The sequence below is a fragment of the Struthio camelus genome, chromosome 18 (genome assembly GCF_040807025.1).
Source record: "Struthio camelus isolate bStrCam1 chromosome 18, bStrCam1.hap1, whole genome shotgun sequence".
In the NCBI taxonomy this organism is placed as follows: Eukaryota; Metazoa; Chordata; class Aves; order Struthioniformes; family Struthionidae; genus Struthio; species Struthio camelus.
In genome coordinates this window covers 1,035,881-1,051,349 of record NC_090959.1, presented here as the reverse complement: position 1 = coordinate 1,051,349, position 15,469 = coordinate 1,035,881, and the positions used below count along the sequence as shown (strand labels likewise).

Below are 15,469 nucleotides of genomic sequence, written 5' to 3'. Positions count from 1 at the left end.
GGTATGGCTTTCTCTGAATAAGTCAGGAGAGGTAACAAAATGGCCAGAAAGTGATTTAATTTTTCTTGGAGTACAGTACCAGATCATGATCTATCTACTTGGAGGCAGAGCCCTCTCCTTTCCTTTGGCAGTTTGTGGTCCTCTCAACTGTGTGAGTATGGCTGTATGCAAGATGGTGGTCTGAGTTAGTGAGGTTACCTGTTTTAATATGTACTTTTTAACTCTGTTTCAGCCGTCTGGTTTAAGTCACAGACCACCAAACAATTGAGTTAACACAACAAAGCGGTATAACCTGTTGGGGAAGAAGGAACAGAAAAAGCAGTCAGGAGTGGGGTTCAGGGGAAGGCTTCTTTTAACCTGGCTGTGTTCTTGGAAAAATCCTGAAGTGGAACCACAGCTTTAGCAAGCAATGGCTAAAAAGCTGAAAGGGTAAATTTAAAGAAGATTGCTCACTTTACTTATTCATTGCCCACCCCACCCCCAGCCTTGTCTGTGGCTTAGCCTGTCTATTTTGCTAAATGCAATTGCTCCTTGTGGATGGCTCTGATGGTAAAAGCCCGTTTCACGAGCTCAGAAGAGTTTCCACTGAGATCTAATTAGGGGTGGGGAAATTGGAAGCGGTTATGTATATTTTTTCCATCTGAAAAGCAAAGAAGTTCTTAAGCTTCGTGGTCATGGTTGGGGTGCTACTTCCTAAAGGATGTGGGCTTGAGATATTTAGAAATGCTTTCCCTAGGGTAAAGCATCCTTCGGCAGTTCCTGCATGCCTCTGGCACTTCTTTCTGTCAGTGTGCTGAATTTCACTGCCCCATTGTTTCTGCTGAGGCAGCTAATCCTGGGACCCCACTGTAAGCTGAATCAGAGAAATAATTCAGCTTAAAGCCCTTATTCTTCTTTTTGGGAGGGGGCATGAGAAAGGAAAAGAGGTGTTTTTGATAATTGACTTATAGCTTGCCTCCATCAAAGAAATGAACTTGCTCTCTGTTGTGCTGCGATGGTCTGATGTACTGTGTAGGTCAACTGCGATGTGTGAATAAGTGGGTGCTGGGAAGTAGGAGCTTCTTACATTAGCTTAGATTCAAGAGGTAGCCTTTCTCTAAGTAGATATCTAAAGGAGAATCTGTAGAAACTGGGTTACATTCTAGAACAGTATCAGGTTGAAATTATAGATGCAAGAGACCTTTGAAAATTTAATGACAAATAACTGAATGAGGATGCCTCTGTCAGAAGGAATGGGTAGAAGTAGCTACTGGATGATTTCTTGTACTGGACAAGCTTACTGGACTATTCAGTCTGAGGGAAATGTGGTATACAGTGCAATGGAAATATGTTTGAAATAAATCCTCTTTTCAATTCGGAATATTGTTTTATTCAAGGTATCAGCCAAGATTTTTGAGAATGGTTGTTAGCAATGAGACTTGACTGAAATCTTGACATTTTAAAATGAGAACTGCGTGATTTCTTCTAATTGTTTGGCCTCTGTATTTGAAAGTCTTCTCCTGAGAAAATGCGTTAAAAAAGAGCTAAAACTTCCTTTTGATTTAACCTTACTTTTGTCTCTTTTTCAGATGATATAGTTACTTCAGAAGATGTTGGGGCCAGTATCTTCAATGGGCAGAAGAAAGTGCTGTATTATGCTGATGCCCTGACAGAAATAGCTTTTGTTGTCCCCTCGCCAGTGGAGTCCCTAAGTAAGATCACTGTGTGTGCATACTGTTTAAAAAAACCCAGAAGAACAACATTTTTATTTTTATGTTGTTGTTGGAGAGCTTTGCAAGAAGCAGAACTCGAATAGGCTAACTAGCAGTGTGGACAGCAGGATCCTTGTCAGAAAACTACTGATGTTTAAATTAAGATATCTTAATCCTTAGACTGCTTCCTAGAGGCGGTATCTATTCTGTGCCCCTTTGCTTTCTCAGTCTAAGCCTGAGTATCTAGGTTTGTGTGGCAGTACTGCTATTTGCCACAGTGCTTTAGGATGGGGCTATAGGTGGCTGTGGTCTGCAGTCATGATTTAAAAGTAGGCTCATCCCAGCTAATGAGTTCAGAGCAGTTCAGCTGGTGATACAGTTTTTCTCTGTCCTTTCTCAGTGACATGCTTCTGCAGCACATTTGAGGAGCATGTGCCTAATTGCTGTGTAGCAATAGCTTTCATTAAATCTTTGGAACCAGCGTGAAAAGTTGTCCAGGATAAAACAGTTGTGAGGAGATGGTATTCTTAGAAATATCCCGTCTGATTTCAGGTTTCCTATGCAATACGGTCGCTCCCTTCCTAACTCCATAGGGAATGGTTTAAATGCAGTCAGTTTCTGGAATAACTGGCAGATGTCCACTGCTGAAACCTCTTCCTGCTTTTAGAGTGCACTATATCCACTTGATCTTAAAAGCTTCCAAGAAAGCAGGAGGATTACTAGGAAGTCTTTCTGAATCCTATGCTTGGGTCAGATATTGGACTGTGATAATGCTGAGATTGTATAAATATGAGTAGTGGATTGTATCCTCATGAGGGTTAGAGCTGCTTTTTCCATGTGAATACTTGGTGGTGTTGGTGGTGTGAATATCCGATGGTATGGACTGTTTTGTGGCACATGCTTGGGTTGCTGGGATAAGTGAATGACACATGAATTTGGAAGCTATGTAAAAGGCAAGTGCTCCATTGAAACAGACTTCAGTATTTTCTCTTCTCGCTTTCCCTTGGCGCTGTAGCATTCATAAACTTTCTCTCCCAGCTGCTTTTTACCAGTATGTGTAGCCTTGTGCCCTCTGGATAAATCCAAGTATGTTTTGCTTCAAAACCTTATATAAGTTAACTTAGATTTTTTTGGCAGAAGAAGAGACAAAACCTACCTTTCTTCTTTTGCCTTACAGCTGATTCACTGGAAAGCAATGTCTCTGATCAAGAAAGTGACTCCAACATGGATCTCCTGCCAGGGATACTGAAGCAGCCATCTTTGACACTTGAACTCTTCCCCAATCATACAGACAATCTTAATCCCTCTCAGCGGGTAAGGCAAAACTTGTGCTGAAGAACAGCATTCATGTGTTTATTTTTTTGCAGAAAACACTGGCAATGCTACAGCATTTTCTGGTAGTATATGATTCAGTTTCTTAGTATTTGGGACCACTCGTTCCCGGCCATTGCTCTGTAACAGCAGCTTCTGGTCTTGCCAACGTTTGAATCTGCAGTAGGAGATTGCAAGGTTACATTAATCAAATATAAAACTTAAACATGCAAAATAGTAGTATTTGGCATCCTAAAATCTTGGAATGCATGAAGGAGAAATTTTATGATGTATTTACAGAATAATTTATAAATTGTCTTGCAATCCATGCTTCAGAAATGGAGGATGTGCAAACTGGGAGACTTTTCACACCTGGCCAGTTTAAGATCCCATGTTAGTAGCTGCCCATGTGTCAGTTATGCCTGAATATCAAGCATGAAGTTGCTTTTCTGTGATAACAAATCTGCAGAAGCAGAAGACCGTAAACTGCTATAACAGTTAGTGAAGGATTGTAACTGCATATTTCTTGATTACAGTTCTCTCTCAATGTACATTTAGTTACTGATTTAGGATCTTTGAGAATGTTAACAAAAGCTTGAACCAGTTTTTAAGATAAATCTTGCATGAGTCAATAAATGTAGTTTAAATGTTTGTGGTTGCCTAAATGCATTTTTATTGAAGTTGATGTGGAAAATAAATACTTGTATCGACACAGTGAAACTGGGACAAATACATTAGTGTAAGGCAAGAACCACCCCACTCAGGTTAGATCGTGTATCAGGTGGGGAAGTTGGCAAGGAAGAATGTGTTATTTTGGGCTGGGAGCAAATTTGCTCTGAAATATTGAAATGAGAGCATTATAAAGCATTTTTCAGAGTGGTATCATGGTGGATGCGCTGATGCTTCCACAATAGCATGGAAACACAGTAATGCTCATGTGTGTGCCCTGGAACATGTAGCTATTGAATTGATTGTGGCTTGGATATATGCAACAAAGCCAGGGAATTACAAAGAGATGCCATTCTTTTTAATATCAAAATAAATAGGAGGCTTTTCTCTCATTTATGTTGAGTGTAAGTTTAATGGAGACCCAAATTACAGGTTCTAATTGAGTAGTTGCACTGCAGCTGTCCCATCTTAATAGTTGGCAGAGGCTGTACCACTCTGAAATCTGGAAGACTACAGAGTCAGTGTGGAGATGGAGGAGATGCTTGCTAGACACATTACTGGACTCATGATTTTGCAAACGCTACTCTTCCCTTGTTTTCAAAACAGCTCAGTCCTACTTCCAGATCCAAGAGGGTACCTCAGGGCCGGACCATTCCACCAATGGGACCTGAAACCAAAGTGTATGTGGTCTGGGTTGAACGTTACGATGATATAGGTGTGTAGAACTTTTTATTGTTCACTGATGTAGCAGCAGACAGAAAACAGTGTAAACTCAGTTCCATTTCTTTATAAAAGACTGTTAAATTCTTATTTATTTCTGTAACTGATGCTTTAAGATTCTAAAACAGTTCTTTGATATTTGAATGATGGTCTATGGGATGTGAGTGAACCACTAGCAGGTAGGTCTGGACACTTAGTCTTTTAGCCGTGGCAGTACGTGTGAAATGTCCTCGTGCACCTTCTTCTTAAGCTTAATGCACAAGGTATAGTGCACCCCTATCCCTAAGTTCCTCGCAGCTGCTGTCTCCTCAGAATGTAGGAGTTCTTCTATTAGAAAAATTACTTTTCTGTCACTTGTTTTATCTTTGGTCAACTTCTGTGCTGAAGGAATCATCTTTTTTGGTTTGATGATTCCTTTGAAACTTTCTATATTGTTCTTTCTTGTGGGAGAGTTCATTTATTCTGTGCTCAGGGTGCCCATTTGTTTGGATGGTGCTGTGCAGTCCCGGTTCCTTTCTGCACACCTTTGTTCAGGCAGCATCACACTCCTTATGCTAACTTAATGCTTGTCTTAGTGTGGTGTTTGCTTCTTGACTCTTTGGATACTGACTAACCTGGGAGAGATCCAGGGTTGCCCATCATGTTACAGTCATAGCATGGACAGTGGACACCTGTCTTTCCAGGCTTGAGGAGTCCCGTTTCCCCAGGAGTTTCTTGCATGCTGGTACTAAACCACAGGCCTAGGTTTAGCTTTATGTGAGAGTGTGTCTATATTGGCCTAGCCCAGCAGTATCTAAAATACTGGCCAATAACAGATACTTTTTTCGGTCTTTGATTTCTAATCCTGGTACCCTGTTTGGTAGTAAGAGTGGACGTTAATTAAGCGCTTAGCTCCTCCCTGAGGAAAGCAACCAAGAGAGGGGGAGACTTATCTTCAGGCCTTATATTCACTTTTCTGCTGGGAGAGAAGTTGGAGTTATCCTACTGTCTGAATTGTACTTGTGAATGATTTGTAACATCTCTCTTGGTTCCTGCCCCTAAACAAGTGGATGGGATCTTCCAGGGATCTGAGTTCTTATTTATTCTTCCAGCACCTTCATTATCTAGTCAGTTGTCACAAAATGCAGAGCAGCAGTTGTTGCAGGTTATGCTAAGGACCTGCAGAGACTGAACTCAAGGAATGATGCTATGTTTGCCAGGTTAAATTGTTATTCCCCTGAGAGGCTGTAGATGTGAGCAGCATTATAGTGTGGAACACTTCTTGGGCTGAGTACTTGCAGATCGGAAAGGAAGTTATTTAAAAATAATTTGAAAGCTTTTTGTGTATGTGAAATACCTCACCTTCTTCCTGCTTTCACTGTTCTTTGGAGTTCTTCTGGAGATTGTGACCTTTGGGATTGAGACAATTGAGGGTCAGGAACGTCACCTAATCTGTCAAGCACAGAATGCATGAGGTCTGTCTTTGCACTACACACGCTGCTTAAGCTAAAAGAGACTTCAGCTTTGATTACTAGTGCTGCGAGAGTGTTCATAGTATGAGTGCTTGAGTACTGCTGTTTTAACTGGGAATAAGGAGTCTCTCTTGGTACAACAAAGAAAATAACTGGGCACAGTTAAACTTTATTCTCTGTATCCTCCTCTTTTAGAAAACTTTCCCCTCCCTGATCTGGTATCTGAAACTAGCACTGGTGTAGAAACTACAGCAAATAGTAGCACTTCCCTAAGGTAAGACTACTGTTCTCCTTTTTGTTGCTTTTTGCAAACTACGGTTTATGCTATGCTTTAGAAGAAACCATGATTGAGCTTATTTGCGTTCTTCAGCTTTCACAGGCAGTCGTCCAAAAAACTGTAGTTATTCTTGTTAAGAAAGACGTATGATTTTCTTCAGCAGATTTTTTTTTTCAGTTGAAAAATGAATAGACTTTTCATATCGCTGTGATTTAAACATAGATTGAGGAATAGCAAATGTGCAGTTTTTAACTTGAGTTTGTGACCAGCCTCTCTCCCGATATACTGCTGTGTGAAGTGGTTAATATTGCATTCATGTTCTGAGGTTTAAAGTTCTGTCATCAGAATTTGGGAATTCTGTGGTGATAGAAGATCATAAAAACATTACAATTGACATATGACTATGTCCAGAGGATGCACACAGGAATCCTGCTGGTTTAGCCGCAAGACTTCATTTTTTTACAACCTTAAACACTTAAAGTGGCCATTTTTCATCCATACGTTAATTGAAATCCTGCTGTAAAACTGATTTAACAGCCATACTTTTTTTTCCCTCAAGATCTACCGCTCCCGAGAAAGAAGTTCCTGTGATCTTCATCCATCCTTTAAACACTGGCTTATTCAGAATAAAACTGCAAGGAGCTACTGGGAAATTCAATATGGTTATCCCACTGGTGGATGGAATGATAGTCAGTAGACGAGCTCTTGGTAAGCTAAAGATTTTTAGGAACGCTCATGTTGTTGTGTTTTTGTTTATTTGTTTTTTTGTTTTTCCCTCCCTCCCGCCTCCTCCTTGAAGGTGGTTCAGTGGTTAGTCTGATCTTTCCCATTTGGTTGTGCTAGCTCTGGCTCATGGAGCACTGCAGATAGTCTGCCAGCAACGTTCCTGCCCATGCTCCTGCACCAAAAAGTAAACTGAAATCAACAGGCCTTTTGTACTTTGTTGGCGCTATGCGTTTCCATTTTCTGTTACGTTATTACAGTGGAATCTGTCTGATCTCAGCAGTTTAATGGAGTGGAGGAAAGCTCCTATGATTGCAGTGTGCAGGTAATAACATATCTGAAAAATATATGGTCTGGAATTCTTCATTGAAAAGAATCATTGGGCATGACGGAACAAAATAAAGACATGCTTTTTGCAGGAACAGCAGAGGGTGCAGCTTGTTAGCATTTAGCTGACAGCATTGGTTAGATGACTGAGTGGTGGGATAGCAGGGCTCCCCTGTAATTATAGTGGGGTAGAGGGCTGGAGGCAGTAATGGTGGAAGGAAAAGACTGCTACTTAGGGAGAAGAAGAGATCAAAAATGTGACCCTAATGTTTATGATTGTGGTAGCCCAAGATGCTAGTGTTACTTGACTACCAGAGGGGTACTACTGAATTTCTAGACTGTGCTGGCATGCTTTGTTTGTTCTTTGTGTTTTAGAAGCAGGATAGTGGTTGAAAGCCATAGGAATTGAGGATTTTCTTTAATGTATTCACTAAATATTTAACCAAATATGCAGGCAAGCGTTGCCATGTGTTAACAGGTATATGTGTGGTACCCAGCTTTTCCTGTGCTCCTGAATGGATTAATGTCATTGTCTTGGGTATCTGCTATTATAACTTCAGTAACTGGAAATCTCACTTGAGGGACAGCAATTTAGAAAACAGAGTGAAATGAATAAACAAACATGAGAGTACTTCCCCATAACTATAAAACTGGGACCTACTGGGGGTGACTTTCAGGTTCTGATTTTGCATGCTTAATTCAGTGATGAGGAAATTGAAACCAGACTGGGCTTTTAAATAACGGTTGTGAATTCAGCTGATGACAATGGGCTGTATTAAAGAAGAATCAGGTGTGTTTTGCTAGGCTTGTTCTGTTTTTTCTATTACATCAGGAGTAAAACGTACCGAAAATCATCCTCTCTCCTAGTTCAGCACATAAGGTTTGCATGTGATCAGGAATCAAGTTGCCTAAATAAGGAAGATAGTTTGTTTCTGCCTATAAAAGTATTTGGGAAACAGCAAAGGGGTTAGTGGAGTTTTATTTCATTACAAAGATGCATATAAATTGAATTTCAGAGTGAAAGAGGAGAAAGTCCACTGCCAGCTTTGATTAAATGTGTTGGATGCTTTGATTCTGAACTTTCTCCCCCCGTATGCCTCAGTGCAAGTTATGGAAAGGCAGTAACTGCAGCAAAGCGGTGAGGGGGAGAGAAGCCTCTGTTCCTAACCGCAACCTGTAAAGTTTTTCCTGTTCCCCTCTTTGTAAGCTGAATGGCTCTGTCGTCCCTGTGATACGTACCTTTTTTCCCCTGTAATCAGTGCTCTGGAGGCTCTCCTGGCTTTACTCATTGCCACCTCAGACCTAGCCCGAACTCTGCAAGTTCTCATGTAGCGTGGCCTCGTGGTGTAGTACTGCAGTCCTTGTATTGGCAAGTGAGAGCTGGCACGGGTTGTTTCCCCTCTTGGTGCTCAGGAAGCTGTTGAAGGTGGTTGCCTGGCTCTGGGAAGGCAGAGAGATCTTCCTTCTCCTCCAGCCCACTTAGGGTACCACTGACTCCATCCCTTTCTTATTCATGTTTCACAGCAAAAAGGCCTGACAGTTCTGGAGACTGATTATCTGCTATTAACTGCTTATGGAAAAAAAAAGTTCTTGATTTGGTGGTCCTGATCATTTTTCCCTAGATTTCTGACTGGGGCAGAAGTCACGACTTTCTTTAGCTGTGAAACCAGCAAAGGGACATAGAATTGGATTTGTTTAAACTTGATTCCGATTTTGTTTCTTTTTCAGGTTTTTTAGTGAGGCAGACGGTAATAAATATTTGTCGGAGAAAGAGGCTGGAAAGTGATTCATATAACCCCCCACATGTCCGCCGAAAACAGAAAATAGCAGACATTGTCAATAAATACCGCAACAGGCAGCTGGAGCCAGAATTTTATACCTCGCTTTTCCAGGAGGTTGGGCTCAAGAACTGCAACCCCTAGGCCGTTATCCTTCCAGGACAATTAGATCAGAGCTTGGTGGCTACAGTAATGAAAACAGTTAAGTAGCAACAACAAATTTCTTCAGCCCACCGGAATTCAGGAAATCGTATTCTCGCACAAGTCAGCAGATACCATGTGGGAGCAATGAGAAATGAATCCAAAACATAGCAGTTGGGACATTGACTTAATTCACCTGCCCTCAGAAGATTACTTAATTCCAGTCTTCCTGGATGCTAGCAACCTAATCTCTTCACTGAATTGTCTATTCCACACTAATGAGGAACAATAAGTGTCTCATTCTGTGAGAAGAACACAAAACAGAAACATCTCTGCATAAAATGATGGAAAATGAAATGCGAGCGAACCTGCCTTCAGACATCTCACTACACCCATTGGTTACAGGAGACAGGAACAGGATCTCTTCTTGAAGCCTGCTATTGAGGAGAGAGTCTGTTTCAGAGCATTAACTATCACCTGCAAGGACTTAAGGAGAAATTCTCAACCCCCTTTCAGAGTTCAACAGAATCTACTTCACTGCCGGTAGCCAATTTGTGTACCAAAAGGAAAAGAGGAGGAAAATTGCTCAAAAACATCAGGTCATGAAATTCATAGCCAGGGCGCTGTATTTTACAGTTCCCTCCATGGCTGGGAGTGATTCCATCTGCATACAAGATTTCTGTCATATTGAGAATAAACAGAACAGCTGAAATTACCTGACTTTCAAGGATAAGTTTTTACTAGATAAGTGTTCTTGGTTATGTATAAACAAGGTCATGACTTTCAGGTCTGTTGCAAAATGTCACACTTAATTTTAGTAGCTTGATTTTTATGCAACTGGTTAATTTATTTTGAAGTGTCTGTATCATCTACTCACCATTTCCATAGAAAGTGTAAACATCACTTGCTTTCCTTCTACTGGATTGAAATTTGAGATTCTGGGGCTGCCTCCTGCCTGGTATTTATAGCATAAGCAGTTTTTGTAGCTTCTACAACACTTTTCAGAAGCTCCTATTAAACGGACTAAAACTATTTGAAAGCAATTCAAGAACTTTTCTTTTTTCATTAACTTGCCATTCCAGGAAAGCGCATTGGGAGTTATAATCCAACATGAAATTAGTTTGAAGCTTTTGTGCATGTTTCTCATTTTCAGCAGCAGTGATTCCCTTTTATCATAGATCAGACAATTTCCTCCATACTGGTGGCCTCTCCCTTGGCTATGTTCAGGTAGATGTATGAGTTGTTGGCTTTCACCTCAACTAATATAGGCCAGTGTGGATTTTGTACTCTTTAATCATTGACAGGTTTCCGTTCAAGCTCTCTGCTTCCTCTGTGGACATGCTCCTGTCTGCTGGACTCTCAGTCTACAAGCTGTCCGTCAGGAATCTGTCTTTAAAATGAGGATGCAGAAGTTGCTTTTAATGAAAAAGAAGGGTAAGGGGGAGTTTCCTTTTTAGACCGCTTTTCACATACAGATGAAGGACTGAAGGATGTGCAGGGAAGAGTTTACCAAATTTACTATTGGAAATGTAAAATTAGCTGCAGTGGACATTGACAGTCTTGGGAGTGCTTTCAGGCTCCTAACACAATCTTTGCTTGTGTTGCAGTAATGCATCATCACTGGATACTCCCATGTAGATGCGATTTGTGATCATTGATGGTAACGTGTTCTTTTCCTTCCCATAAATAGGTAATACAAGAGTATGGATTTAAGTAGGAGTTTGGGGAGCTCCTCAGAGAGGAGGGAGTGTGTATAGAGGCTTTTTCATATGAATCATAGTAATGCCTGGCATTCATTTAATTTTGATACTTCAAAGTTACTTTTTGCAACAGCTCTGACTTGAAAGGGTCTTAATAGTTTCATTACAACTAACTTGCCAAGGACAGGTACCTTGCTCCTATCTTTTCATGTGTTTTTTCCACAAAGAATTAACGGAAACACAAGCCCCTAAAAATCCATATGAAAGGACTTCCAGGATGTAAACCAAAGGGGTTTCGGATGTGCCTGTTGCAGGGGGCAGGCATACCAACCTCTCAACTCAGGCGCTCTGGATTTTCATCTAGATGATTCTCAAGTGGAAAAATGAAACCACACAATGGAAACCATTGCAGAAGTAAGCATGATGGCTGGCCCATGCTTATGTGATGCCCAAGTTTCAAATGGCAGGAGGGGCTGCAAGTCAGTCCTGGGGTATATGGCAAAGCTGTGAAGAGTAACTTATGCAGCTTCATTTCCCTACTAAAGTCTTGCCAATATCCATTTAATGCACGGACACTAAATTTACCCACGTTTTCTATGTACCTCTTGGATCTAATTAATGGCCAAACACACTTTAGTCCACCAGTTTAAAAGGCATGTTCAATGCATGTGTAACAAAAATAAACATATTGAGCAATCAAGTATCTGCACATCTTCAATAACTTAACACATACCATAGCTGTGAGTGTATATGTTATATGCAAAGTCATTGGTTTATATACTAATGAGCAGCAAAGGTACTTCTTTCAAGTATTCAGATACAGAGTCTGTAACGTAAAGACATCCATACTGAGAGGAAACACTGGATATGTTCCACAAAGTCCATGGTAGCCAAACGGATTGCCTGGAAATTTTACTTCTTAAAAAGACCTACACTTGGATGAAGAATAGTTCTTAGGTGTATTTCCATATTTCTTCTAAAACAATAAATAAGGCACCCACTTGAGTAGTAATAATAATGAAAGTAACGCAACTTTTCCAAAATTTTGAAAGAAGTTAACTTTTGTGCACGTTGTTGCTATGTCTATCCCATAGCCTGCGGTGAGGAATAGGGCTTTATAACCTGCTTAATATAGCCTTAATTTAATTTTTTAAATCAACTGTTTAACATGTTGCACATTAGTGGTATGACCTGGCTATTAGTTGCAGCTTTTTTGCTGTCTAGGAAGGTGAACATTCAAGACGGTCACAGTTTAGTATAAAAACGTGATTCTGAAATGTGTTGTCATCCTATTTGGTTTGGATGAAAGTTGCAATAGTGAGCGCCCATCTTGGCAGAAACACGCCGTCGGAATGTATCTGCAAGGAGTGCCCATTATTCCCCAGCGTGCAGAGGGATGTTTGCTGCCACCTTAATGAAAGGGAAAACGCACTTTGAGACTGGAATCTTTGCTCTGTCAAAGTTAGTGGCCAAACTCTTCTGGCTTCAGTCAGTCCAAGACACAACCTTGAGCTATTTCGCAAAAGCATTAGAGCGAATAAGAGGTTTCTCGGTCATGATCACAAGAACACTTTACAGTCAAGAATCCAGACTTTTTTTTTTTTTGGGGGGGGGGAGGGGTGCGTACCACAGACTGATGTATTAAATTTTCAATTATACATCTTGTGTGGCTTTTTTTTGCATTCTCATTCATCTGTGATGATGAATATTGACCACTTTCTTTGTGTGTAGTGTGATATTAGTGTAGACTTTGGCACATAACATAGCACCACAAAATCTGAGTTACAAATGTTATGTAACTAAACTGAGACTTTCTCATTTTGACATAATAAGGACATTCGGTTTGGGTTCATAACTCTATTTTAAATGACGGCATCCTTTTAATGGTGCACTAGATCATGGCGGGGGGTAACAGTGTCATCTTATTAAACGCAGTATTGAAATTACGGAAATTGTAGTACCTTAATAAAGACTCTCTTTTTGAAAAAGCATCTTTCTTAAAGGTACTCTAAAACAGGCTTTGCAAATTTACAGCAAACAGTAAATGGGTCCGTGGAAAATAGGGTGTCTCCGTGCATAGCAACATGTGCAAGAAGGCTATAGGGAAGAGCTAGCCACTCGCTGCTTGACTGACTCTGCGTACTGGTTTCTCAATAGGTGACTGCATTTCTTTCATGCAAGGTTCTGCATGCCTAGCCCAGAAGGACAGTAGAACTAAATTTCAATCTGATAGAAAACTTAAGTGTGATTTAATGATTGCATAATTGAGTGATGTCTTTGAAGGAAAACATATAGACATTTTCCACATGGAGTTCAGCAGGAGCGATTTGAAATGAGAATGCCAGATATCATGTGCTTCAAATCATGTACAATTTGTATGAATTTCTGTATGTTGCCAAGACATGATCTTTTTGTTCTTACTGTATTTTTCTGTAAATATTCCTGGCGCTCAGTTGTAAAGTAAAGGCAAAATGTAAATATGAAGATGTGAACTATGTTCCCTTGTCTCTAGTACTTTATCTCTTATTTGTTTAGGGAAGGCACACAAAGGCTTGTTTGTATTTATGCCAATTCTTTGTCCAGGAGAAACACATCAAATATTGAATGTAACACAGTTAGTCCAATAAATTTTAAAGATTCTTATCTAGTAACTTTGTAGTTATCAATTTTTAATATTTTTCAGTTCTTTTTGGTTGAAGTTTTCAAACAGTATAGAAATTTCCTAGAGACACAGCAGTCTAATGTAGCAAGTGTGCACCCTGTACTGCAGAAATTAGTGTCTGGCTACAGTGCACCAGTTTATGTTTAAGGAAGTCAAGTTTGACCTCAGTTGAGGGGCTCCTGCAACGCAAATGTTCTCCATGTGCTGAGTGTTCTGCTTCCTGTTGCTGTAGGTTTACCTGCTATTCAGCAGGCTCTTCCATTTACATTGCTAGCAGGTCTTGGAAAGTTGATGCGGTAAAGCAGTCCTGTTAAAATGTAGAGCAGAATCCTGCGCTGCATTTGATTTGCAAATGTTACAGAGGCAGCTTTTATTTTTATGCAAAATGAGGATAAAGAATTTGACATCTCAATTGTTTGGGTTTGGACAGGAGTTACCTGGCAGGTTGGTTGAGAGAGTAGGTGACAGCAGCTCTGCTGAGGGGAGAGTCCTGCATCCTTACAATGACATGATAGCCTGCAAAGGCAATGCATACAATAAGCTCTCAGGAATTAGAAAAAGCTTCAGGAAACCATTGATAGAAAGTAGATTTTGATAGAAAGTAGATTTCTATCTACTTGTTAGAAAGTAGATTTTGTCATTGCTCCTTCAGGGTCAGAACGGGAGCCAAACCGATGCCAATCAACCATAGTTAGGATCTTCCCTGGGGAATTAATAAAATGCAGCATGAGCTCTAGTTTACCTCAGGTACCCTGAAAGTCAGGGCTGTGGCGTGTGGTCCGGCATACACCTATCTGCACGTTTCAGTGCTTTTCTACCATAGTACCAGGTGGTCATACCTGGTAATACCCTCTGTTATTAAGTGAAATATCACAAAAATAGCAGCTCTCAATACAAAATACTGCCTTTGAGACTTTACCCTTTCAGGAAATGTCTACAAGTGGACTTACTTAAGGGCAGGAGGAACAAAATATCAAAATGACCCTTCCAGAAACCTCAGAAGTGGCAACACAAAAACTTTTCTTCTGCCAGATCTGTTTGTGATAATCAGATGGTGCAAAGAAAGGTTGAGAGAGCTGAGAGTTTAGCCTGGAAAGGAAAAGGCTCGGGGTGATCTTATGAGTGCATATAAATATCTAATGAGAAGGTGCAAAGAAGATGGAACCTCTTCTCATCCTCTATAATAGGATGAGAGGAAATTCTGTCTGAACACAAGAAAACACTTTATTGTGAGGGTATTTGAACATGGGAACAGGTGGCAGTGGTTGAACAGGCTGCCCAGAGCAGAGTGGACTGGCATGGAGTCTCCATCCGTGGAGAGATTCAAAAGCCGTCTGGATATGGTCCTGGGCCACCTACTCTAGGTGACCCTGTTTGGGGGGGGGGGTGGATTAGATGATCCCCAGAGCTCCCTTCCAACCCCAACTATTCTGTGATTCTGTGATAGCCTTAGAAGGTTCTTCCCTGCCCTTGGGAGCTTTGCTAAGTTCCTTATCAAGTCACTTCTAGGAAGGTTTGGGGAAGGTCCCATGCTGATTTCTGAAAAGTCATAGAAATGAGCATTAAATGTATCTTTATCTGCAGTCTGAAAGTGTAGGGTCAGTAGCAGGGAGTTGGTTTTCTGTGGCTGTTTTTGAAAAACCGATGCTTTCTCACTCCCAGTAAGTAAAGAATAAAGGTACTAGGCAGAACAGTCTGTCCCTCTCCCATGTGCCTGAGGAATCTTTGCTGTCCTTACTGCACTGTCCTGCCTGCCGCTCCTGGCTTGCCATTGACCACTTCTCTTGGAGACCTCTTCAGATTGCTTTCTTGTTGGCTTTTCTCACTTTTGTTTTTTGTTTGTTTTTTTTCCCCCCAGAGTGCAGTTTCTGGCCAGTGTATGATGCTGGCTGTTAGAGCAGGTTTTGGTAGCATTTACACGCTTGAGGCTGCAGTTTCTGGGTGAAGGGCAGATGCAGGAGGGTTTGTGTCCCACAGTCACAAACGTGCACACACAGCTAGGGAGCCTGTCAGAGCCTC

At 40.9% G+C, this 15,469-nt stretch overlaps 1 protein-coding gene across 4 annotated transcripts in view; it reads left to right on the top strand.

Annotated features, from left to right (window-relative positions):
- The window catches only part of RALGAPB (Ral GTPase activating protein non-catalytic subunit beta), a 72,998-nt gene extending 59,561 nt beyond the window's left edge, over positions 1–13,437 (top strand). For 2 of the 4 annotated variants that reach the window (XM_068913047.1, XM_068913045.1), the window contains 6 exons: positions 1,569–1,691; positions 2,869–3,005; positions 4,278–4,386; positions 6,038–6,116; positions 6,679–6,827; positions 8,898–13,437. In XM_068913047.1, coding sequence (XP_068769148.1) covers positions 1,569–1,691; positions 2,869–3,005; positions 4,278–4,386; positions 6,038–6,116; positions 6,679–6,827; positions 8,898–9,091 — 791 coding nt within the window. In that variant the 3' untranslated portion in view covers positions 9,092–13,437. The remainder of the gene's footprint in view (positions 1–1,568; positions 1,692–2,868; positions 3,006–4,277; positions 4,387–6,037; positions 6,117–6,678; positions 6,828–8,897) is intronic. The other 2 variants (XM_068913048.1, XM_068913046.1) reach the window with 1 other exon arrangement.
- The last annotated feature ends 2,032 nt before the right edge of the window (positions 13,438–15,469 follow it).